At 41.3% G+C, this 25,073-nt stretch overlaps 1 protein-coding gene across 21 annotated transcripts in view; it reads left to right on the top strand.

The window, feature by feature from the left end:
* The window catches only part of LOC122559424 (calcium voltage-gated channel subunit alpha1 C), a 1,175,809-nt gene that overhangs the window by 1,059,086 nt on the left and 91,650 nt on the right, over nucleotides 1-25,073 (top strand). For all 21 annotated transcript variants that reach the window (XR_015760447.1, XM_087997307.1, XM_087997306.1 and 18 more), the window contains 2 exons: nucleotides 2,071-2,227; nucleotides 9,982-10,109. Coding sequence is in view for 20 of the 21 variants with exons in the window: in XM_087997307.1 (XP_087853433.1) it covers nucleotides 2,071-2,227; nucleotides 9,982-10,109 (285 nt within the window). In the remaining variant the exon portion in view is untranslated. The remainder of the gene's footprint in view (nucleotides 1-2,070; nucleotides 2,228-9,981; nucleotides 10,110-25,073) is intronic.

Below are 25,073 nucleotides of genomic sequence, written 5' to 3'. Positions count from 1 at the left end.
GTTTGGAATGCAAGTAGTCATCTTTGGTAACTTCAACTGTTTGACACTTTATTTTTATGTATACTTGATGCTGCTCCTTCTGCACTCTCTATTGAACCAGGGTTCATCACCTGGCTTGATGGTAATGGTTGAGTGGGAGATGTACTGTACCATGAGGTTACAAATTGTGCTGGAGTGCAACTCTGCTGCTGTTGATAGCTCACAGTGCTTCATGGATGCCCAGTCTTGAGTTGCTAATCTATTTGAAGTCTGTCCCATTTAGCACAGTGATAGTGCCACACATGCTGGAGATGTTATCAATGTGAAGGTGGGGCTTTGTGTCCACAATGACTGTATGGTGGTCACTGTTACTGATACTGTCATGGACACATGCATCCTCAGCAGGCACATTGGTGAGGACGAGGTCAAGTACGTTTTTCCCTCTTAGTGGTTCCCTCATCACCTGGCACAGACTCAGTCTAATAGCTATGTCTTTTAGAACCCAACCAGTTCAATCAGCAGTGTCGCTGCCAAGCCACTGTTGGTAGTAGTGGATATTGAAATCCCCCACTCATGATACTTTGCACCACCTAAGTGCTGTTCAACATTCATCAGTACAAGGAGGATAGTGTGTGGTAACTAGCAAGAGATTTCCTTCCCCATGATATCCTGAGACTTCACTCTGTCCAGAGTTAATGGTGAGGACTCATGGGACAACTCCCTCCCACTACGCAGTGTTAGGGACCTGGGTTTTATTACAGCCTTGGGTGACTTTGTGGAGTTTGCATGTTCTTCCTGTGTCTGTGTGGGTTTCTGTCATGGTCCAAAGATGTGCAGGTTAGGGGATTGATCATGCTAGATTGCCCTGTAGTGTCCAAGGATGTGCAGGCAAGATGGACTAGCCGTGTAGGGTTATGAAGATAGGATGGGGAAGTGAGTTTAGGTGGAATGTTCTTTAGTGGATTGGTGCAGACTCAATGGGCTGAATGGCCTCTTCTGCACTTTACGAATTTTATAATTCTTTGACTCTATATCACTGTGCTGCCACCTCCTCTGAGCTTTTCCTGCCAGTGGGACAGGGCATATCCAAGGATGGTGATGGTGGTGTCTGGGACATAGTCATACTCATAAAATTATAACTTTCAGACAATATCAGGCTGTTGCTTGACTCATCTGTGAGTCAGATAGCACTAGTCCTTTGGCACTAGTCCCAAAATATTATGAAGAAGAACTTTGCAGGGTTGACAGGGCTGAATGAATTGCAGCATGGCTGTTAGGGATGATTAAAATGGATACAAATAAACACCCAGTAAGAACAACCTAGAGACCAATTGTAAGATTGTAACAAGATAAGTGGTTCAATATTAATTAGTTGAGGTTCTTTTACCCAGTAAATCTATAAAAGGAGGTACTAAAATTGTGAGTTGAATATATGAATGTTATATTTGATGAGCATTTGAGTGTTTTGTGAGTTTGTTGATACAGGATTGTTGTGCATTTGTAGGCTCTGATATTACATTATTACATCTACAATTTATAACAACCTTTGATCCATTTCACACCCAGAATAGAAGAGAAAATCCTCACAATCTGGATCAGAATCTCCCTATTGCCACACCCTGAATAATCAGAGTCTATCGCCTGGTCAGAGATCTAAGTTTCGGTTATCTGTTCTGCTGCAAATCCATTCCAACAAAGGCCCAACCAATCACACTGTACAAATTGTTTTACTTTTCCAAGTATTTTTTGCATCTGTCTCGTGATGAGAAAAAGGTTTTGTTTTCATGCTTCCTTTTAGTTTTTCAGTTCTGTGATACCAAGCAATTGATAAAAAGTATGTATTTTAAATATATATAAAGCGAGAGTTAGAGCTTGGAGGGGATGAAGGTTTATCAACTCAATTGTCCCTTTTTGTAAGTTTACTTCCAACCGTGATGAACACCGATGAAGTTTATCCGCAATACTTTTTAGGATGTATTCCACTGTTTTATTTCAAAAGAATGTTATTTTCTTCAAATACAGATTGAGCTATATCGTATCATACATGGTTCTTTAATAAAACAAGTCAACATTTATGGTTTGCATTTCCAGATGTGCTACAGGTGAGGCCTGGCAGGAGATCATGTTATCTTGTCTCCCAGGAAGACATTGTGAAAAAGAGCCAACGCGTCATGAAACAGAGCTTAACTGTGGAACTTATTTTGCTTTCTTCTACTTTGTTAGTTTCTACATGCTGTGTGCCTTCTTGGTGAGTACACATCCAGAAGGATTCTTGGTATTTTCCATTTAATGAATAAAGTATTCAGTTGAAATATATAGCGCTCAAGAAAAATTACAGGTCATATTGTATTCTGTGGATTAACCTCTAATCTCCAACCTTCCATTGCAACTTTTGAGTAACAACGTTAATACAGAATGTAGCCCAGTGCTATTATGCATTGTTCATCTAATGAACTTTGAGAAATGATAGTCTGTATCAGTTTCTCATTATTGACAGGAAGTGTTGTGGAATCAGAGTTCTCAAACTCTGACAGAACTCTTCAGTGCTTAGTTTCAATACTTATACGAATGACCATGTGAAAAGGCTTTTAGCTAAACAGGCAGGTAAACGTAGTGCAAGCTCCTTTTCTACAATTCTAAACAGCAAGTTTTAGAAGCAAATTACACTTTTTAATGGCATATTTTTATATAGCTGTCAATTAAAATCCCAGTCTGCACTTTTTCCCATCTGGCAGCTATTTTATTCCACTGCTTTCTTAAGTGATTGAGGCACTTTTCAAACAGGATCCTTACAAATTAATTTAAATCAATATCCTATGGAGTCATTAAGACACCATTGCAAATTTAGTTGCCCACTGAACAAAGCATCCACATGAGAGATCAGACAGATAAGTTTAGAACTTGTCTTTATGGAATGAGGGAGGCAGAAGTTTACTTTAAATATTTGAAGTCCTCCACCCTCAACCCCATCCCATTAACTACTTACCTAAATGTAAGTCACATGCAACCTTTGCAGGCCAAATGGTTGTGAATCTCTCCAGATACCTGTTTCAGTGAGCAGCACATTGGCACAATGTTAGTAAGCTTGAAGCCTTAAATACACAATGTCTTTCAGTACAGTTTCCAAATAGATACTTTGCATCCCTCCAATTCTCAAGTGTGCATTAATTAACATTTCCTTGTACCCCACTCCTCAACTTACTGTTACATAAATAAAGGATTGGAAACATACAAAAAAACCTGGCTAAAAGAATAGGCAATTACATTTTAAGATGTGTTATTCTAGATCACCAAATCATGTTATAATCTCAGAGCTAATCGTCAGTTTAAGTTGTGGCTGGAGACCAATAATTTTTGAAGTAGACAAAATGTTAGTTCCCAGGGAGAAGAGAATACATGCAATGTCTGAGTGTATTATCACTGGGCTGTTAATCCAGAGACCCAGGTAATGTTCAGGGGACCCAGTTTCAAATCTCACTTCAGCTGATGGTGGAATTTGAATTCAATCAATATCTGGAATTAAACATCTAATGATGACCATTAATCCATTATCGACTGTTGGGAAAACTCATCTGGTTCACTAATGCCTTTAGGGAGAGAAACTGCCATATTTACCTGGACTGTCCTACATGTGACTCCAGACACATAGCAATGTGGTTGACGTTTAACTACCCTCTGGCAATTAGGGATGGGCAATAGCAAGCTTCCAATGGTTTAAAACTCAATAAGAGAATAAAGCCACAAATTTTCATGGTTTTGAGCAAATAACAATAACATACCATACCAGTTACAACAGTAATACAATCTGCACTACATGTAGAACTTATTTGTAGCACCCAGATTTAACATGTGGTAAACATGGATAACAACTGACTAATAGCACTTAGACCTTGGTACTTGTTCTAACAGTAGAGAGATGTTTGACAGCACAGACATGTCCGTCTGTTCTTTGGACTTAACTCGCTTTACAGAACACATGTAGCTCAGCTGCTTTCTCTGCTGGACAGTCAAAAATCAACATTCCTAACATGGACAGTTAAAAATCAACATTCCTAACTTGTCTCCTTCCCATAATACTGACTTCTCTTACTCAGTTTGTCTTCTTTGAACTCCTGTTCAGTGACCCCTGAACTTCAGTGAGCTTAAACTAGTCTGGCTTTGGTGGTGGAGGTGGTGGTGGGCAGTGGGGGGGATTGGGGGAGGAACCCTAAGCAGTAGTGAAAGAAAAGAGAAGTTGAGGCTGGTATGGAACTTAAAGAGACTGAGTTAAATAGGCAGGCAAGAGCACAGCAGAGGATGCGGGAAGTCCAATGAATTAAAATGCAGTTATTTCAATGCAAGAGGCTTGACAGGTAAGGCAGATGAACTCTGCAAGGATGGGAACATGGGACTGGGTTATCATAACTATTACACAAACATGGCTGAGGGAGGGACAGAACTGGCAGCTCAGTGTCCATGGTTTGGATGCAATGGGAAGGATAGAAAAGAGGCAAGAAAGGAGAGGGAGTAGCGTTTTTCGATTAAACATCACAACAGTACTTAGAGAGGATATTCCTAAGGGATCATCCAGTGAAGCCAATGGGTGGAACTGAGAAATAACAATTGGATGATCACTTTGAGGAGATTTTACTACAGGCCCTCCAATAGTCAGTGGGAAAATGAGGAGCAAATACGTAGGGAGATTGCAAGTAGCTGTAAGAACAATACAGTGTAATAGTAGAGGATTTTAACTTTCTAAACATAGACTGGGATTTCCATGGAGTTAAGGGCTTGGATGGAAAGGTATTTGTTAAGTTTGTTCTCAACTAATATGTGGATGGCCCTACTAGAGAAGAGGTAAAACTCGACCTTCTCTTGGAAATAACTCAGAAGTCACACGACACCAGGTTACAGTCCAACAGGTTAATTTGAAATCACAAGCTTTCAGAGTGCTGCTCCTTTGTCAGGTGAAATCAACCTCATAACCTGGTGTCGAATGATTTCTGATTTTGTTCATCCCAGTCCAATGCCAACACCTCCACATCTTGGGAAATAAGGCAGAGCAAGTGACTGAGATGTCAGTAGGGGAGCACTTTGAAACCAGCTACCATAATTCTATTAGTTTTAAAATAGTAATGGAAAAGGATAGGCCTCGTCCAAAATTAAAGTGCTAAATTGGGAGAAGGCCAATTTTGATGGTATCAGACAGGAACTTTCAAAAGTTGATTGGGAAGGATGTTTGCAGACAAAGGGATGTCTGACAAATGAGAGGTTCTCAAAAATAAAATTACAAGAGTTCAGGGATAGCATGTTCCTGCTAGTGTAAATGGCAAGGCTGGCAGGAGTAGGGAACACTGGATGACTTGAGACAAAAAGAAGGGGGCATATGTCAACTGGGATCATGTGAATCCTTTGAGGAGTATAGGAGTATATTTAAGAGGAAAATCGTGAGGGCACAAAGGGGACATGGGATAGCTCTGGTAGATAAGGTTAATAAGAATCCAAACAAATTCTACAAGTATATTAAGGACAAAAGAGTAACTGGGGAGAGAATAGGGGCCCTTAAAGATCAATGAGGAATCACAGGAGATGAGATCCCAACTGAATATTTTTCAACACTATTTACTGTGAAGAAAGAGATGGAAGTTCAGGAACTTGGGGGTAAATAGTGGTGTCATGAAAAGAGTCTGGATTACAGAAGAGGGGGTGCTGGTCTGAAGAAGGGCTTATGCCCAAAACGTCGATTCTCCTTCTCCTTTGATGCTGCTTGACCTGCTGCGCTTTTCCAGCAACACATTTTTAAGCTCTGATCCCCAGCATCTGCAGTTCTCACTTTCTCCTAGGTCTTAAAGCACATACAGATAGACAAATCCTCAGGACCTGATCCCAGAATATTGTGAGAAGGTAGGAAAGAAATTTCCCCGAGCAGAGATATTTGTAACATTCATAGTCACAGGTGCAATGCTGTAAGACTGGAGGGTGGCTAAAGCTATACCATTATTTAAGAAAGATGGCAAGAAAATGCCAGGGAGCCACAGACTGGTGAGCCTGATGTCAGTGGTTGGCAGGTTGTTGAATGGGATTCTGAGAGACAGGATTTACATAAATTCAGAAAGGCAAGGTATGATTAGGGTTAGTCAGTATGGCTTTGTGTGTAGGAAGTCATGACTCTCAATCTTTTTGAAGAGGTGATCAAGAAGCAGATGAAAGCAGAGTGGTAGACATTGTCTACATGGACTTTAGCAAGGCTTTCAACAAGGTTCCACATGGTAGATTGGTTAGTAAGATTAGATCAAATGGGGTCCAGGGAGAGCTAGCGAATTGAATACAAAATTGGCTTGACAGTAGGAGACAGAAAGTGGTATTAGAGGGTTGTTTTTCAGACTGGAGGCCTGTGACCAGCGGTGTGCTGCAATAATCAGTTCTTGGTCCACTGTTGATCATTTCTATAAACAATTTGAATAAGAATATAAGAGGTATGGTTACTAAGTTTGTGGATGACACCAAAATTGGTGAATGGTGAAGAAGGTTATCTGAGAACACAACGGGATCTTGATCAACTGGGCTAGTGGGCTGAGGAATGACAGATGGAATTTATTTAAGATAAATCCAAGGTCTTGCATTTTGGGAAGACAAACCAAAGCAAGACGTACACAGTTAACGGTGGGGCCCTGGGCAGTGCGTTGAACAGAAAGAATTAACAGTGCAGGTACATAGTTCTTTGAAAGTGGTATCACAGATGGGCAGGGTGATGAAGAAGGTGTTTGGCACAGTTGTCTTCTTTGGTCAGAACATTGAGTACTGGAGTTGGGACATCATATTATGGCTGTACAAGATATTGATAAGGATACATTTGTAATACTGCAAAAAATACTGGGCATCCTCCTATACAAAGGATGTTATTAAACTGTAAAGGGTCAAAAAGATTTACAAGGATCTTACTGAGACTGCAGGATTTGAGTGATCAAAAGAGGCTGGATGGAGACTTATTCCCTGGATCATAGGAAGCTGAAGGGTGACCTTGTAGAATTTTATAAGATCATGGGCATAGATAAGGTGAATAACCAAGGTCCTTTCCCCAAGTTAGGGGAGTCCAGAACTAAAGTGCATAGGTTTAAGTTGTGAGGTGTAAGATTTAAAAGGGGCAACTTTTTCATACAGAGGGTGGTACATATATAGAACAAGCTTCAGAGAAAGTGGTAAAGGTAAATACAGTTACAACATTTAAAAGGCATTTGGACAGGTAAATGGATAGAAAGGTGAGGGGGGATATGGGCCAAATGCAGTCAAATGGGATGAGTTCAGTTTAGGCAATCTGGTCGGCATGAACAAGTTGAGCCAAAGAGTCTACTTCTGTGTTGTATGACTCTGTTACCAATCAAAATAATTGCAAAAAGCCTCTCTTCCATCAGCTTTGTGGAGAAGCTTATCACTTGTGGATTGCAGCTGTTCAAGAAGGCAGGTCAAACCCACCTTCTTAAGGATGGTTAGGGATGGGTATTAAATACTGGCTAAGCAGTAATATCCACATCTTGGGAGCAAGTAATGTTTTAAAATGTTCATCTCATTAGCACCTTATTCCCACCTAAAACAGGATGGTAAAATTTTAAGGCACAAAAAATGTGTAGTCCATGTTGCAATCACTTTGATATTTCTCTCTGTTTCACCTCTTCTGTTCCTCTCCTTTTATTTTACATTGTTCCTTTCTCTTAACTAATTTGATTTTATCTCTATCACCTTCTGGTACTTTTTTTTCTTTCCTTTTGGAAAGTCACTGGTGAGTGATATATGTCAGGAATTGAGTCACTAATAGCAGCAACCTGCACTTGGGATGGAGATTGTGCAAATATTGTGGCTATCAAACTTCAAAAGATATCAAATGAATCTGTCTGTCTCTTCATCCCTGTCTCATAGATGTTTGTAATTCATCTCTCTCTCTCTGTCTCATGGTCATAGCACAGATGTCCTGTAATCATTAAAAGATATACAGTGAAAGACTTAGTCAATTTTTAAAGTGAGTTTATAATTTTCAATAAAGGAAAAAAGCATATTATAGCTCTTATTTCTTTCTCTGCCTCTCTCTACTTCTGTCTTTCTTGCACTCTCTGACCCCAATGTTTATCTTTCTTCTCTCTAATTCTGATGCCTATCTAAGTTTTTCTGTCATGCTGTTACTCTCACTTTCTCTGAGCTCAATTTTGCCTCATCTCAGATGCAAGTGTTATGACATGATGGTGAACCCTTCTGTTAATTAAACCAACACCCAGAAAAGCTCACCTCGCTTCATAATCTGTTAAAATATGAGTAACAGACAACTCTCAAATTTCACTATTTAAATAAAATAATATCAATTTATTCTTTAACTCTAAAAGTGAATATTAAAGAAGAACTATTCACAACACTTAAATGCCCCTTTCTCTTAATTGCTTATCATCTGCATCTAACTGTCTAACAAAATGCTGTTCCAATAAGACATTTACGAAAATTACATCAATTCAATTTCAAAACCGCCTAGCGGTTGTTGTCTTCGGTGTCTTTCTTTTTCCTGCTGAAGGTCTCCCTGAATCGTCGTCTTTCTTTTTATTGCGAATATATTTCATATGAAAAGGAACCTTTGATACAGAGTGTTTTCTAATCTCTTGGGTCTCTCTCAATGGCAGTTGCTCTGTCTCCAATTTTCAAAATGCCTGCATTTTTATTTCCCCAACATCGGTTCATCTCATTGGTTCCATGTTGGCAAAACAATAAATTCAAGCTCAATTAAGTTTTAGTATCCTGGGGTATAATTTAAACTGGTTAAATTTGAGTTGTTGTCAAAACAGTAACCAACTCAGATATCCATTTCACAGCCAAATGTTACATATATTCAATTTTCTAGTACACTCTGCGACTGCCATCTAGTCATATACACAGATGCTTGTTATCTCTCAGTTCAGAACAGCATTCACACTCTCTTAAAGGTACAGTATACACCTTCAACTTTATAACACAAGTAATAATTAGCAAAAATGAGATAATTAATTCGCTTCAGAATACATCTGAAATTTTTAAAACTAAAACAACATTGATCTTCTCTCTACAGGTCTTTCTATCCCACCCCTCTGTTGCTTATCACATTTCAGAAATTTAAAGCTACAAATGTGTTATCACAACATTTTGATTTTCATACATATCTATGTTTTCCCCAGACCTTTACACAAAAGCAGTGGTTCTGCACCTGAACTGTAAAGTCAGGGATGACATTGACTGGATTGCCTTGCAGCAATTTAAGGCTATGATCTTTAATGGCTCAGGGTGAACATCTTGGAGAATGGCCATCTCCAAGAGTTACCAAGTAATCACATGGGAACTGTGTCTCCTGTTGGGACTACAGTTAATCTCCCCCAAGCAAAGCCACCTTGCCAAATAGGATCTTAAGGATGAGTTTGGAGGCTGAAGGGCATTTAATGAGGCATTAAGGTGCCTGCTGGGGACTCCAAATTGTCTTTTGCCTTTGCCCCAACTGAGCCCAGAGCAGAAAAACCTGTGGATGCTAGGTGCTTTGGTGAATATGAAAAGTTTACATTATTGGGATTCAGAGTGGCATTTCAGTCAGTGTGTAGTGATAGTATCGAGAGTGTGGTGCTGGTAAAGCACAGCAGGTCAGGCAGCATCCGAGGAGCAGGAAAATCAGTGCTATGGACATAAGCCCTTTATCAGAATGCTGCCTGACATGCTGTGTTTTACCAGCACCACACTCGACTCTAATCTCCAGCATCTGCAGTCCTCACTTTTGCCTTGTGGGATAGTATGTTTACTTTGCAAATATATGAATATGCATGAATGTTAAATTGCTATATGAATCAAATGTAGATCTTCTGCACTTGGTTTAAATGGATCCTTATGTTCCCTTATATTTAAAGTAGTCATTGCCCAGTAATATTTCATTACCAACTACATTGTAAAGGCAGAATATCATACTATTTTTTCTTTTAAAGCTTGAATTTGCTCCACATTTGCTAACTAAATTTCTCTTCCTCTCAGATTATCAACCTCTTTGTAGCTGTAATCATGGATAATTTTGATTATTTAACCCGTGATTGGTCTATTCTTGGTCCACATCATCTGGATGAATTTAAGAGAATCTGGGCTGAGTACGATCCTGAGGCCAAGTAAGTGCAGCAACTTAAAACTCGACATTTGAAACTTGTTTTTTAGATTAATGTATTTAATTTGGTATTTTGTGCTTCTGATTAATATCACAAATCCTCAGCTATATGCAGTAATTATAATAGCTATGACTCTCATAATGGCCATAATGCAGTAGCTTATTTCACAAATGCCAGGCTTAGAGTCATAGAGTTCTACAGCATGGAGAAAGGCCCTTTGGCCCAAACTGGTCCATGCCAAGCAAAATGTCCATGAACACGAACCCAATTTTCCTGCACTTGGCCGATATCCTTCTAAACCTTTCCTATCCATGTAGTAAGTCTAACCAAAATGCCTTTGAAATGTTGTTAATGTGCCCACTTCAACCACTGCCGCTGGCAGCTCATTCTATATGTGTTCCACCCTCTGTGTAAAAAAAAGTTGCCCCCCCAGGTTCCCTTTTATTCTTTCCCCTCTAACTTAAACTGATGCCCTCTAGTCCTTGATTCCCCAGCCCTGGGAAAAAGACCAAGTGCATTCATCCTATCCATGCCTCTCATGATCTTATATATTTCTATAAGATCCCCCTCAATCTCCTACACTCTAAAGAAAAAAGCCCTTGCTTTCCTATAAGTCAGATCGTTGAATCCTTGTAAATTTCTTCTGTACTCTTTCCAGTTTAATAACATTCTTCCTATAGCAAGATGTCCAAAACTGAACATATTACTCCAAGTGCGGCCTCACCAGCATCCTTTACAACTACAGCATAACTTCCCCACTTCTATACTCAGTGCCCTGACTGATGAAGGCCAGTGTGTCAAAAGCCTTCTTCACTGCCCTGTCTACCTGTGACTCCACTTTCAGAGAACCGTGCACCTCAACTCCAAGGCCCTTCTGTTCCACTCCCCTCCTTAAGGTCTACCATTCACCATGAAACGCTTATCTTGAATAGACTTTCCAAAATGCAAGACCTCACACTTATCTATATTAAACTTCAATTGCCATTTCTCAGCCCACTTCCCCAGCTGATCAAGGTCCTGCTGCAATTTTTGATAATCTTCCTCACTGTCCATGGTGCCTCCTATTTTAGTGTCATCTGCAAACTTACTAATCATGCCATGTACATTCTCATCCAAATCATTGATATAAATAACAAACAGCAATGGGCCAAGCACTGATCCCTGAGGCACTCCACTAGTCACAGGGCTATAGTCTGACAAACCTCTTTCCACTATTACCTTCTGCTTCCTACCATCAAGTCAATTGTGTATCCAATTTGCCATCTCTTCCTAGATTCCATGTGATCTAACCTTCCAGAGCAATCTACAATGTGGAACCTTATCAAAGGCCTTTCTGAAATCCATATAGACTACATCTACTACCCTGCCCTGTGCTCGTCAACCTTCCTGGTCACTGGTGGCTCAGTGGTTAGCACTGCTGCCTTACAGCGGCAGGGACCCCGGTTCAATTCCCGCCAGCAACTGTCTGTGTGGAGTTTGCACATTCTCTCTGTGTCTGCGTGGGTTTCCTCCGGGTACTCTGGTTTCCTCCCACAGTCCAAAGATGTGCAGGTCAGGTGAATTGGCCATGCTAAATTGCCCATAGTGTTTAGTCAGGGGTAGTTGTAAGGGAATGGGTCTGGGTGGGTTGCTCTTTGGAGGGTCGCTCGGTGTGGATTTGTTGGGCCAAAGGGCCTGTTTCCACACTGTAGGGAATCTAATCTAATCAACTCTAACAAATTTGTGAGGCTTGATCTCCCACACACCCAGCCTTGCTGACTGCTCCTAATCCAACCCTGTCTTTCCAAATACATGTATAGCATATCCCTCAGAATCTACTCAAGTAACTTAACTATCACAAATGTTTGGCTTACTGGTCTATAGTTCCCAGGTTTTTCTGTGAAGCCCTTCTTGAATAAGGGCACAACCTTCACTACCCTCCAGTCTTCCGGGACCTCACCTGTGGCTAATGATATTGCTAAAATGTCAGCCAGGGTTCCCACAAGTTCTTCTCTAGCCTCTTGATGTGTTGTTGGCTATATCTAGTCAGGACCAAGAGATTTATCCACCTTCATAATTCTAATACATCCAACACCTCCTCTACTATGATATGGACTGTCCCCGTGAAATGGACTGTCCCCGTGATATGGACTGTCCCCGTGATATGGCCACTAACTTCCCCAAGTTCCCAAGTCTTCATGTATTTCTCTATCATAAACACAGCGAAAAAATATTCATTGAGGACCTCGCCCATCTTCTTCGGTCTGCACATCCATTTGGTCCTTGAGGGGTCCTATTCTCCCTCTAGTTATTATTTCTCCTTCAATATACTTAAAGAACCTCTTTGGATTCAAGGCTATCTCGTGCCTCCCTTTCACCCTCCTGATTACCTTCTTCAGTAAACTCCTGTATTCCCTATATACATCCAGGGATGGACTATGGTTTCTGTCTCCTAAACACAGAACTATACATTGTATGCAAATATAACAATGATGTTTCTCTTTGCAATATTGAGGAATATATGTAGGAAAAAGAAAAAAATGCAGAAACCAGTTGCTGTAGAGGTTTCTGCCCTGTTGTGCTGTCCTGCTTTGTCCCCAGTTGTATAAGTGAAAGACCTGTAACACTTGACATACAGCTCTGCCATAAACAATATGTTAGAATCATCAGAGCTTATGCCTCAATCTTAATTCCAGTGAAGATGCAAAGAACAATTTCTACTCTGACTGTGCTGAAAACCTCACTGCCATCCAAAATGAAGCAAAGAATCATCCATCTGGTGAACTTTAATTCCAAGGTTGATTATGATTTCGATGTCTGAACCATAGTCTGTGGGAAAAGCCAATGCAAATAGAGACCTCCTGCTGATGTTAAATTAGAGTGATGATTAATCAAAGTGGTTTGATTATACAAAACATCCTCCATCACCAGAAGGATAAACTCAAAGCTACATGGAGACATCTTAGACCAAAGCATTGGGGCCTTAATTGCTTGGGTCCAAAATTGTTATTTGATCTTTGCAAGAGATCCATGCGTGCTGATCAGGCGATTGACTTGTTCAGTTAATAATGAGCATTCACTTAGAATCAAAATGTCTCAAAGCCCAAAAGCCCAGGATGAAGATGATCAAAGACATAGCCTTAAAATTGTCCAATCAAGTGTAGCTCACAACCAGTCTGGAAATTTTTCACACATCTAAGGCTCAGCTGTACTAGGCTCCTGTGTCCAAACCATTAATTTAAAACATTGTCATCACCAGTACTGATTTAATAGAAATGATGCTCAAATATGTGATCTCCTCGAATGCAGCTGTCATTGCCTGATGGAACAAGTCAAGAAGACCACTTTCTATGAGCTGAAGGTTGACAATTCATTTTTTAGCTATGTCCTGTGGGGCTCCGGGTATTTCCTCCTGCACTCTTCGTTGAACCAAAGTTGATCCTCAGCCAAAACGTTTGGAACTTTGTTCCACAAACAACAGTGAATGCTGGATCAGTTATTAATTTTAAATCTGAGATACATCAATTTTTGTTAAGCAAAGGTCATAAGGGATATTGACAAAAGGCAGATATATGGAGTTAGGCCACAGATCAGCCATGACCTCATTGAATGTTGGAACAAGTTAAAGGGGTAGTATAGCCTACACCTGTTCCTATGATCCTGTGTCGTTGCAGGGAAAATGGTGGAGCAGTAATGGCAGGAGTTACTGAGGTAATTCAGAAGGCACAGAAATTCATTGCAGGGAAGAAGAAGCATACTAAGGGTAGGATGAGGTTACCATGGCTGGCAAGGGAAATCAGGGATAGCATAAAATCAAAAGAAAAATCGTAGTTTATGGTGAAGATTAGTGGGGAGCCAGAAGATTGGGAAGGTTTTAAAAACTAGCAAAAGGCAATGAAAAAAAACAATAACGGAGGAACAGATGAAATATGAGAGTATGCTAGCTAGTAATATAAAAGAAGATTGCAAGAGATTTTTAGATATGTAAACTGTGTTATGGATTAGGCCAGACCACTCAAAATATTCTTCAGCAGTCAGCCCGAGACCTAACTTTGCACTTTGTTTTGGTAAATGTCCAGTGAAAATTTCCCAGAGTAAGATAACTAGTTTGACTACTAGATTTTAAAACAGACAAAAACTTTATTCACAAAATTACACAATGAAACACAAAGAACAGAATAAAAGAACCCCTACAGAATGCAGGCTATTCAACTAGACTTAATTATGCTGTTCCAAATATACACAACAGTCCCAATAAGCAAATTCCCTTTAAAAACCAGTTTAAAGGATCACATGCTTACAAGTTGAAGTTGAAGGGCAGAAAAGAGAGAGAGTTTCCACACAGCTCCCTGTTGAACATCCCAGTTCAAGACTGAACTAAAACTGCTCAGCTCAGCTCAGCTAGCTTAGAGAGCTGACCATACCCCTTTCTTTATACAGGTCACTTCTAAAGCATGACCACTTTGGCCTGCAGTCTCATCTGTTTACACGTTAAAAAAAAGGCCTCTCAAAATTCTTTTCATCTCTGTGCCAAACCAAACTGATTGGAGTCCAGCCCAGTTTATTGCCCCTCTGAACGAAATCAAGGACAGAGTCTCCTTGAACCAAGGAACAGCTTTTTTACAAAAAAGGATTACCTTCGTGACACCCCCCTACCCCTCCCCCCCTTAAAAAAAAAGAACTATCAATACCAAAAGATGGCTTCATTTTTAACCCTTCAAAATCCTGGTTAGTAGTTTAAACATACATATACATTATAACTAGAAACCACATGCAAATTCAGGTCACGGGACACCCACCACCGAACGCCTCCGTATCTCATTCAAGTCTCGATAATGCATCGACAATCACATTTTCACGAACTGCCACCTGCACAATTGTCAAATTGAATGGCTGCAACAGCAAGCTCCATCTAAACAGTCTGGCATTTTTGTCCTTAAACTTTTCTACAAATGTCATTGGATTGTGAACAGTATGTACGGTTGTCTCAGATGCATTGCTGATAATATAAAGGCTGAAATGTTGTAATGCCAACACCAATCTTAAAGGTTCTTTCTCCATTGTTGCATATTTCTGTTGATGAATATTCAACTTCCTGGAAAAATACCCAATGGGTCTTTCTATTCCCTCGTCATCTTCCTTCAGGAGCATCGTACCAACACCCACATCACTGGCATCAACAGACACCTTGAAAGGCTTCATGTAATCCGATGTGGCTAATACTGGAGCAGTGGTTAACACAATTTTTAGGCCGTCAAATGCCTTTTGACAGTCCTCTGTCCACTGAAACTTCTTGCCCTTTTTTAACAATTCGATGAGTGGAGCAGCCACACTGATAAAGTTTGGCACAAACTTTCGATGAAATCCACTCAACCCCAGGAACCGTAGTACTGATTTTTTTGTTGACAGTGTGGGAAATTCCCCAATTACTTTCATTTTGGCATTTCGTGAGACCATTTCTCCATGTCCAATAACATAGCCCACAAGGGTGACTTAGGCTTTAGCAAATTCACTTTTAGCTAGGTTTACCACCACCCCTGCCTTCCGAAGTTGATCGAACAAGTCCGATAAATGCTGTAAATGTTCCTTCCATGAGTGACTAAAATCACCAGGTCATCAATGTACACCACACAGTTAGGTAACCCTGCAATGACTTTCATTCGGTCTCTGAAACATGGCTGGAGTGCTTTTCATGCCAAATGGCATGACTTTGAACTGATAGAGTCCATGTGGCATTACGAAAGCAAAAATTGCCTTTGCTCTCTCCAATAGAGGTACTTGCCAGTAGCCTCTGAGCAAGTCCAACTTAGAAATGTAAGTTGCTTGTCCTACTTTTCCGACACAGTCCTCCAATTGTGGAATTGGATATGCATCAGTCTTTGTAACGGCATTGACTTTGCGATAATCTACCCATAACCATTGGATGCCATCTGGCTTTGGCACCATGACTATAGGTGAGCTCCAGTCAATGTGACTCATTTTGACTTTGCCATCTTGGAGCATGCGCTTTATCTCCTTCTGAACTTGTGCCAACTTTAGAAGGTTACGCCTATAAGGACTTTGCTTAATTGGAACAGCATCTCTTATATCTACATCATGCATAATTAGGTTAGTACTTCCCAGTTTATTTCTGCATATCTCCCCATATGATAGGAATAACTCTTTCAGGTCATTTTGATTTTCTTGTGGAAGGTAACTCAATAATTTATCCCAATTTTTGGCAACTTCCTCATTGTCCAATTTGATTCGAGGAATATCCAATTCAGAATCCTCTGAACTTGGTTCTTCCTTCTGTGCTGTAATCATTAACACCTTCTCCTCTTGCTTTCCTTCCCTATCAAAATACCTTTTAAGCATAGTCACATGACATACTCTGTGAGATTTCTTCTTGTCTGGAGTCCTTATCAACGAGTTCATCTCATTCAATTTCTTCTCAACTTGATAAAGTCCACTAAACCTTGCCTTTGAAGGCTCACCTGTTACTGGAAGTAACACCAATACCTTATCCCCAATTGCAAAACTGTGAATATGTGATTTCTTATCTGCTTCTTGTTCCATTGTGTGCTGTGATACTTTTAAACGTTGTCTAGTCAACTCTCCAGTTCTATTTAATCGTTCTCTAAAATTTGACACATAGTCCAAATAGGTGGTCTCTGAATTTTGACTTATCAATTTCTCCTTAATTAATTTTAATGATCCTCTTATTTCATGCCTAAACATTAATTCAAGTGGACTGAATTTGGTTGATTCATTTGGTGCATCTCTGATCGCAAAATGTAAAAGTGGAACTCCCTTAGCCCAATCATCTGGATAATCCTGACCATAAGCCCTCAGCATGATCTTCAGTGTTTGATACTGGCAGTGCTAGAGAGATCTTCACTGAGATCTACCTTTCCCTTTCCACGTGAGGATTTCTCTTTGCCTCAATTTCTATCCTTCATGGACTGAAATTGATTCTGGAAGCCAAACCATGTTTTATGGATCAGCTCATAATCATCAGCCACTTCAGCTGCTAAACTTACAGTTTTAGCTCTCTGCTCTTTCACTTGAGTTTGCATTACTTCAGGCAGTGAATGTTTGAATTCCTCCAAAACAATTACCTCTCTAAGGGCATCATAGGTTTGCTCGATTTTTAAAGTTCTTATCCATCTATCAAAATTACTCTGTTTGATCCATTCAAATTCAATATAAATTTGACCAGGGTCCCTCCTTAGATTCCTGATATGTTGTCTATAGGTTTTTTGGTAAACCTCATATGCACTTAAAATGGATTTTTTCATTTCCTCATACTCCCCAGATACCTCCTCTGATAGGGATGCGAATACCTCACAAGCACTACCTACAAGTTTTGTTTGGATCAAGAAAACCCAAATTGCCACTGGCCACTGCATTTGTTTAGCCACCTTTTCAAATGAGATGAAAAAGGCTTCCACATCCTTCTCATCAAATTTAGGCAATGCTTGAACATGCATAAATAGTTTATCATACTTTAAACAGCTTCTGACTACCAGGGCTTGCTCATCTTCACTCTCTTCCTCACTAAGCCTACCCTGAGCTTTATCTCCAGCCTTTGAAGCTGACTTTCCTTTTTAAGTGTCAGTTTTTGAAGTTCTTTTTCTTTCTCTGTTCTCTCTTTCCCTTTCTTCTGCTGCTCTCTTTTTCTCTCTGTTCTCCTGCTCTCTCTTTTTCCCTCTCTTCTGCTTTTAATCATAGCTCAAGCTGTTTCATTTCTGCTGCCCTTTCCTTATATCTCGCTTCCAACTCAAGCTGCTTTATTTGCAATTGAATTCTTGCCATCTCTATAGATTCTGATGGTTTCTTCAGCAAGTTTAAATGCTGACCTACGCTCTAACTATCTCTCCTTTCCTCATAGACCCAGGCAGTTTCAATTCTAGCTTCTCTGCTAATTCTTGCAACTTGGTCTTATTCACTTTTTGCAAAACCTCCAAAGTCACTGCATCCACATCCAGAAAACTTGTGGTGACTGAAAGAGCCATTACTATCCCAAGCTTTGCCTTCTGAATCAAACCAATGCCTGAAATAAAGAAACTAGCACCTACCACTCACTGTTTAAAATCCCGCAAAGAGCTCCCAATCAGTTATGGACTAGGCCAGATCACTCAAAACATTCTTAAGCAGGCAGCCCTAGACCTAACTTCGCAATTTGTTTTGGTAAGTGTACAGTGAAAATTACCTGCAGTAAGATAGCTGGGTTAACTACTAGATTTTAAAATAGACAAAAGACTTTATTCAGAAAATTACACAATGAAACACAAAGAACAGAATAAAGAACCTTACAGAACTCAGCCTATCCAACTCGACTTAATTATGCTGTTCCAAATATACACAACAGTCCCAGTAAGCAAACTCCCCTTTAAAAACCACTATAATGGAGCACATGCTTACAGGTTGAAGTTGAAGGGCAGAAAAGAGAGAGAGTTTCCACACAGCTCCCTGTTGAACGTTCCAGTTCAAGACTAAACTAAAACTGCTTAGCTCAGCTCAGCTAACTAGAGAGCTGACCACTCCCCTCTCTTTACTCAGGTCACTTCTAAAGCATGACCACTTTGGCCTGAAGTCTCATCTGCTTACGCATAAACAAAAGGCCTCTCAAAATCATTTTCATCTCTGTGCCAAACGAGTCTATCGGAGTCTGGCCCAGTGTATTGGACTTCTGAAAAAAATCAAGGACAGAGTCTCCTTGAGGAGAAAGTGAGGTCTGCAGATGCTAGAGATCAAAGTTGAAACTTTATTGCTGGAACAGCACAGCAGGTCAGGCAGCATCCAGGGAACAGGAGATTCGACGTTTCGGGCACAGGCCCTTCTTCAGGATTCCTGAACAGCTTTTAGAAAAAAAGTACTAGCTTTGTGACAACTGTAAGAGAGAGGCAAGAGTGGACATTTAACTGCTAAATATGAGGTTGGAGAACTTGTGTTAGGGAACAAAAAATTGGCAGAGGAACTGAATAGCTACCATGCATCAGTTCTCAGGCTGGAGGACACCATTAGCATATCAGAACTTCAAGAAAATCAGGGGACAGAGATGAGTGTCATGGCTATAAGTAAGGAAAACATACTGTAGAAGCTAAAAGGTCTGAAGGTGGATAAATCACCCAGACCAGATGGACTACACTCCCAAATTCTGAAGGCGATAGCTGCGGAGACTGTAGAGACATTGGTGGTGATCTTTCAAGCATCACTGGAGTCAGGAGGAGTGGAAAATGGATAATGTAATATCCCTGTTTAAGAAGTGCGGGAGGCGGAAGACAGAAAATTATGAACCAGTTAGCCTGACCTCGGTTGTTTATAAGATTTTAGACTAGGCAAAAGTGAGGACTGCAGATGCTGGCACTTAGAGTTGAAAGTGTGGTGCTGGAAAAGCACAGCAGGTCAGGCAACATCCAAGGAGCAGGAGAATTGACATTTCGGGCCAAAGAACTTCATCAGGCTGGGAGCCAAGGGGGTGGAGAAATAAATGGGAAGAGGGTGGGGCTGGGGGGAAGGTAGCTGAGAGTGCAATAGGTGGATGGAGGTGGGAGTGATGGTGATGGGTCAGAGGGAAGCATGGAGCGGATAGGTGGGAAGGAAGAATAACAGGTAGGACAGTTCAAGGGGGCGGTGCCAAGTTGGAAGGTTGGACCTGGGATAAGATGGGAGGAGGGGAAATGAGGAAACTGGTGAAGTCCACATTGATGCCATGACGTTGAAGGATCCCGAGGCAGAAGATGAAACCGTTCTTCCTCCAGGCGTTGGGTGGTAAGGGAGTGGTGATGGAGGAGGCCCAGGACCTGCATGTCCTCGGCAGAGTCGGAGGGGGAGTTGAAGTGTTTGGCCATGGGGTGGTGGGGTTGGTTGGTGTTGGTGCCCTGGAGATGTTCTCTGAAGCACTCTGCATGTTGGCGTCCTGTCTCCCCAATGTACAGGAGACCACATTGGGAACAACGGATGCAGTAAATGATGAGTGGAAGTGCAGGTGAAACTTTGATAGATGTGGAAGGCTCCTCTGGGGCCTTGGATGGAGGTAAGGGGAAGGTATGGGCGCAGGTTTTGCAACTCCTGCAATGGCAGGGGAAGGTGCTGGGAGGGGAGGGTGGGACGGTGGGGGGCATGGACCTGATTAGGGAGTTGCAGAGGGAACGGTCTTTACAGAAAGTGGATAGGGGTGGCGAGGGAAATACATCTCTAGTAGTGGGGTCCATTTATAGGTGGCTGAATGCTGGAGGATGATGCAATGTATATAGAGGTTGGTGGGGTGGAAGGCGAGGACCGGGGCGGGGTGTGGTTCTGTCCTTGTTGTAGTTGGAGAGGGGGGTTTCGAGGGCGGAGGTGCGGGAAATGGATGAGATGCTTTGGAGGGTATCATCAACCATGTGGGAGGGGAAATTGCAGACTTTAAAGAAGGAGGCCATCTGGTGTGTTCTGTGGTGGAACTGGTCCTCCTGGGAGCAAATGCGACGGAGGTGGAGGAATTGGAAATAAGGGATAACATTTTTAGAGGAGGCAGTGTGGGATGAGGTGTAGTCCAGATAGCTGTGGGAGTCAGTGAGTTTGTAGAAGATGTCAGTGCTGAGTCGGTCCCTGTTGATGGAGATGGAGATTAAACAGTTCATCAACTTCACCAACGCATTCCACCCGACCTTAAATTCACCTGGACCATCTCAAACACCTCCCTCCCCTTCCTGGACCACTCCATTTCCATCAAGAACATCTCATCTTCTGCCTTGGGACCCTCCAACCCCATGGCATCAATGTGGATTTCACCAGATTCCTCCTTTCCCCTCCCCCCACCTTATCCCAGATCCAACCTTCCAACTCAACAGCGACCCCTCAAACTGTCCTACCTGACCATCTTTCTTCCCACGTACCCACTCCACCTTCCCCTCTGATTTATCACCTTTACCCTCACTTCCATCCACCTATCGCACTCTTAGCTGCCTTACTCCCCATCCCCATTTATCTGTCCATCCCCTGGGCTCCCAGCCTCATTTCTGATGAAGGGTTTTTGCCCAAAATGTTGAGGAGGCTGCTAAATGCTGTTAGAGGCAAGGATAGAGGACTGGCTGACTGACAGAAGGCAGAGAGTGGCGGTCTTTTTCAAGATTGCACACGGTGATAAATGGAATTGCATAGAAGTTAGCTTTTGGACCTCAACTATCCACATTATCCGTTAACAGTTTGGATGAAGGAACTGAGGGCATTGTTGCTAAGTTTGCAGATGAAATAAAGATAGTTGGAGAAACAGGGAACGTTGAGGAAGTGGGAAGGCTGCAGAAGGAGTTAGGCAGGCTAGGAGAATGGACAAAGGGCAGATGGAATAAACTGCTGGAAAGATTATACACTATGGGAGGAAGAATAGAGTATTTTCTACATGGGGAAAGACTTCAAAAACCTGAAACACAAAGGAGCTTCGGAGTCTTAGTTCAGGGTTCTCTTAAGGTTAACATGCAGGTTGAAACAGAAATTAGGAAGGCAAATACAATGTTCACATTCATTTCAAGAGACCTAGAATATAAGAGTAGAGATGTACTGCTGAGAATGTATAAAGCTCTGATCAGATCATATTTGGGATATTGTGAGTGGTTTTGGCCCCTTTATCTAAGGAAAGGAGTGCTGGCCTTGGAGGGAATCCAGAGAAGTTTTACAAAAATGAAGAGCTTGACATATGAAGAATGGTTGAGGACTCTGGTGTACTTAATGGAGTTAATTTAAGGCTGAGAAAGAGAGAGATTTTTAATCTATATGAGTATCAAGATTTATGGGGAAAAGGCAAGGAAATGGAACTGAGGGTTATCAGGTCAACCATCATATCATTGAATGGCAGAACAAATTCAGTGAGTTGAGTGGCTTACTTCTGCTCCTTCATCTTTTGGTTTAACAGTCTTAGACTCGAGTTCTAGCAGCAGAAGACTGGGGAAGAAAGGGGATCACGTGGCAAAACTGAAAGTAGGCAATCTTTGAGTTGGAGAAACATGGGGTCTTAAAACAACAAGCCAACGTAGGATGTGCATATTTGTAATTAGAGTAAGATTTTGAATCCTTTAAATGATTGCAATTCCAACCCAATTCCAACTGGCACCCTAGGAACCAGCACAAGAAAAAGAAATGGCAGTTAGGGTGGGAGTTAGGGGTTAGTTAGAGAACTTAGGGAGGTCTGCTCACATTGACTTGTGTGTTCCCTGCACTTATCAGCATTCTTTGAAGAACTCTATTGTAGATGCCCTATGCATATATCAGGAATATACAAAATCGACAGACCGTAATGTCATTTGGTTTTAGCACTGAATAAAACCAACAACACAAAATGAAATTGGTGTGCAACCACAGAGCCAATCATGATGGCAAATACCCACTATCTTGGCAGCGGTCATAATTGTGTTGGCCACTTTGGATATCTGCTCCCAGCCAATTAACATGCCTGTCCACAGGACCACCTGGCCACAGTAAAACAAAATCAGCTTTCCATCTCCTGCACTGATACTTCCAGTACTTCATTGGAGATCCTGGGCATTTACTGTTTGACCCACTATCTTTTATCAGTTTTCATCATGTCTACAAATCCTCTCTCAAATCCACTTCCAGCATCTACTGCAGTCGGGTGCTTCATGAAATGAAGAAGGGCTTCAATTGTTACTGGCCTAGCATGAGCCTGGTAGCCATATTGACAGTGGACTATAATCTGGCACTAGAGAGGTTTGCAAGATAAATTTTTTGCAGGATAAGATTAAAGATATGCTTGACCATGCGTGTGGCACTACCACGCTGAAAAATGGCAATCCAATCGAGGAACACTAAACTGGATAACCATTGTATTCTGTGGGCCATCAGTATCAGCAGCAAATTGTATTCATCCACAACTGTAATCTCATAGCCAAATCCACCATTATCATGAAGATAGGGATATCAAACCTGGTTCAATGAAGAGTACGGGTGGGCATGCCAGAACCAGCAGCAGGCATACCTAAGAATGAGGTGTCAACCAAGTGAAGTTAAACAGGTCTAACAGCATTCCAAATAGCAGAAGCAGCATATAATAAGCAGGTTTAAGTAATCCCACAACCTACAGATGAGATCTAAAATAAAACAAAGAACTGCAGATGTTGGAGATGTGAAATAAAAGCAGAAATTACTGGAGAAATTCAGCAGGTCTGGTATCATCTTTGGGAAGAAAGCAGAGTTCATGTTTCAAGCCTGGTGACTCTTCATTAGAACTGATGTTCATCAGAACCCCTCAATTCTGATGAAGAGTCACTGGATTCAAAACGCTAACTCTGCTTTCTCCCCACAGATGCAGTCAGACCTGCTGAGGTCAGATCTAAACTTTGCAGACTTGCTAAATCCAGCCACTAATGGTTCTAGACAATTAAACAAGAAACTAACAGGAATTGGAGACTTCTCAAATATCCCCAACCTCAATGATGGGAGAGCCCAGCACACCAGTGCAAAAGGCAAAGCTGAAATATTTATCTCCATATTGAGTCAGAGTGCTGAGTAGATCATTCATCTCAACCTCCTGAGGTTCCAATATCACAGATGTAAATCATCAACCAATTTAAGTCTATCCACATAATATCAAGATAAGGCTGAAGGCACTAGATATGAAAATACTCTGGGTCTTGGCAACATGCCAGCAATAGGATTGAAGATATGCTGCAGAATCCACACCAGTAGCCAAGCTATTCCAGTACAGTTACAGCATTAGCATCTACCCAACAATGTGGAAAATTGCCCAGATGAGTCCTGTGCACAAAAAGCAGAGCAAATCCAACCCGGCCAATTACTTTCCTAACAGCCTATTCTTGATCATAAGCAAACTGATGGAAGTTTTCATTGGCAGTGTTAAGAAACAGAACTTGGGTAGGAATAACCTGCTTACTAATGGTCAATTTATGATCCACCAAGGCAACACAGCTCCTGGCCTCATTACAGCCTTGGTCCAGACATCATTAAGAGCATAACTCCAGAGGTGAGGTGACAGTGGCTAATAAATGGCAAGTGACATTTATGACTATATGTATGAGGTAATGACCATCTCTTCAAGACAGAATCAAACTATTGTCCCTTGAAGTTCAATGGCAATGCCTTTGCAATGTCATGCACAATCAACAACCTGGGCATCACCATTGACCAAAAACTGAATTGAATCTGTCATGTAAATGCTGTGGCTATTAGAACAAGTCAGAGGCTAGGAATTCTGCTGCGAGTAACTCACCTCCTGACTCCCCAATGCCTATCTACCATCTACAAATCATAGGGCAGGAGTGTGATCAAATACTCTCCATTTGCCTGGAAGAATGTATCTCCAAGACTCAACAAGGTTGACACCATCCTGGAGAAGGCAGTACACCTTCAACTTTATTCCTTACACCATTTGGCAGCAGCGTGTACCATTTACAAGATGCACTGCAATATCTCATCAAGACTCCTCTGATAGCACCTTGCAAACCCACAATCCCTTGCACATAGAAGGACAAGAACAACAAATGCAAAGGAGTACCACCCTGCAGATTTCCCTCTAAACCAACATCATCCTGACTTGGAAGAATACTGATATTCTTCACAGTCTCCGAGTCAAAATCATGGAACTATCTCCCTAACCTCCTTAACTGTGGGCCTAACCAGAGTTGTCCACATCCCATGAGCAAATAAAAAAAGGGGTTGTCAAATCTAGAAGGAAAATGATGAAAAGTGTTATACAATCACAGCACAGAAACAGGTCCTTCAGTCCAACTTGTCAGCACAGACCCACATAGCAATCTGACCTAGTCCCATTTGCCAGCATTGGGTTCATATCCCTTTAAATCCTTCCTATTCATATACTCAACCAGATGCCTTTTAAATGTTGTAATTGTACTAGCCTCCGCCACTTCTTCTGGCAAGTTGTACTATACATGCACCACCCTCTGCGTGAAAAAGTTACCCTCTCATCTTACACCTATGCCGTCTAGTTTTGGACTCCCCACTCGAGGAAAAAGACCTTGGCTATTCGCC

Source organism: Chiloscyllium plagiosum, unplaced genomic scaffold, assembly GCF_037043375.1.
Source record: "Chiloscyllium plagiosum isolate Xiang-an unplaced genomic scaffold, Cpla_swu_hap1 HiC_scaffold_19, whole genome shotgun sequence".
Taxonomy (NCBI): Eukaryota; Metazoa; Chordata; class Chondrichthyes; order Orectolobiformes; family Hemiscylliidae; genus Chiloscyllium; species Chiloscyllium plagiosum.
The sequence above is the reverse complement of the archived record's forward strand: the minus strand, read 5'-3'. Positions and strand labels throughout refer to the sequence as shown.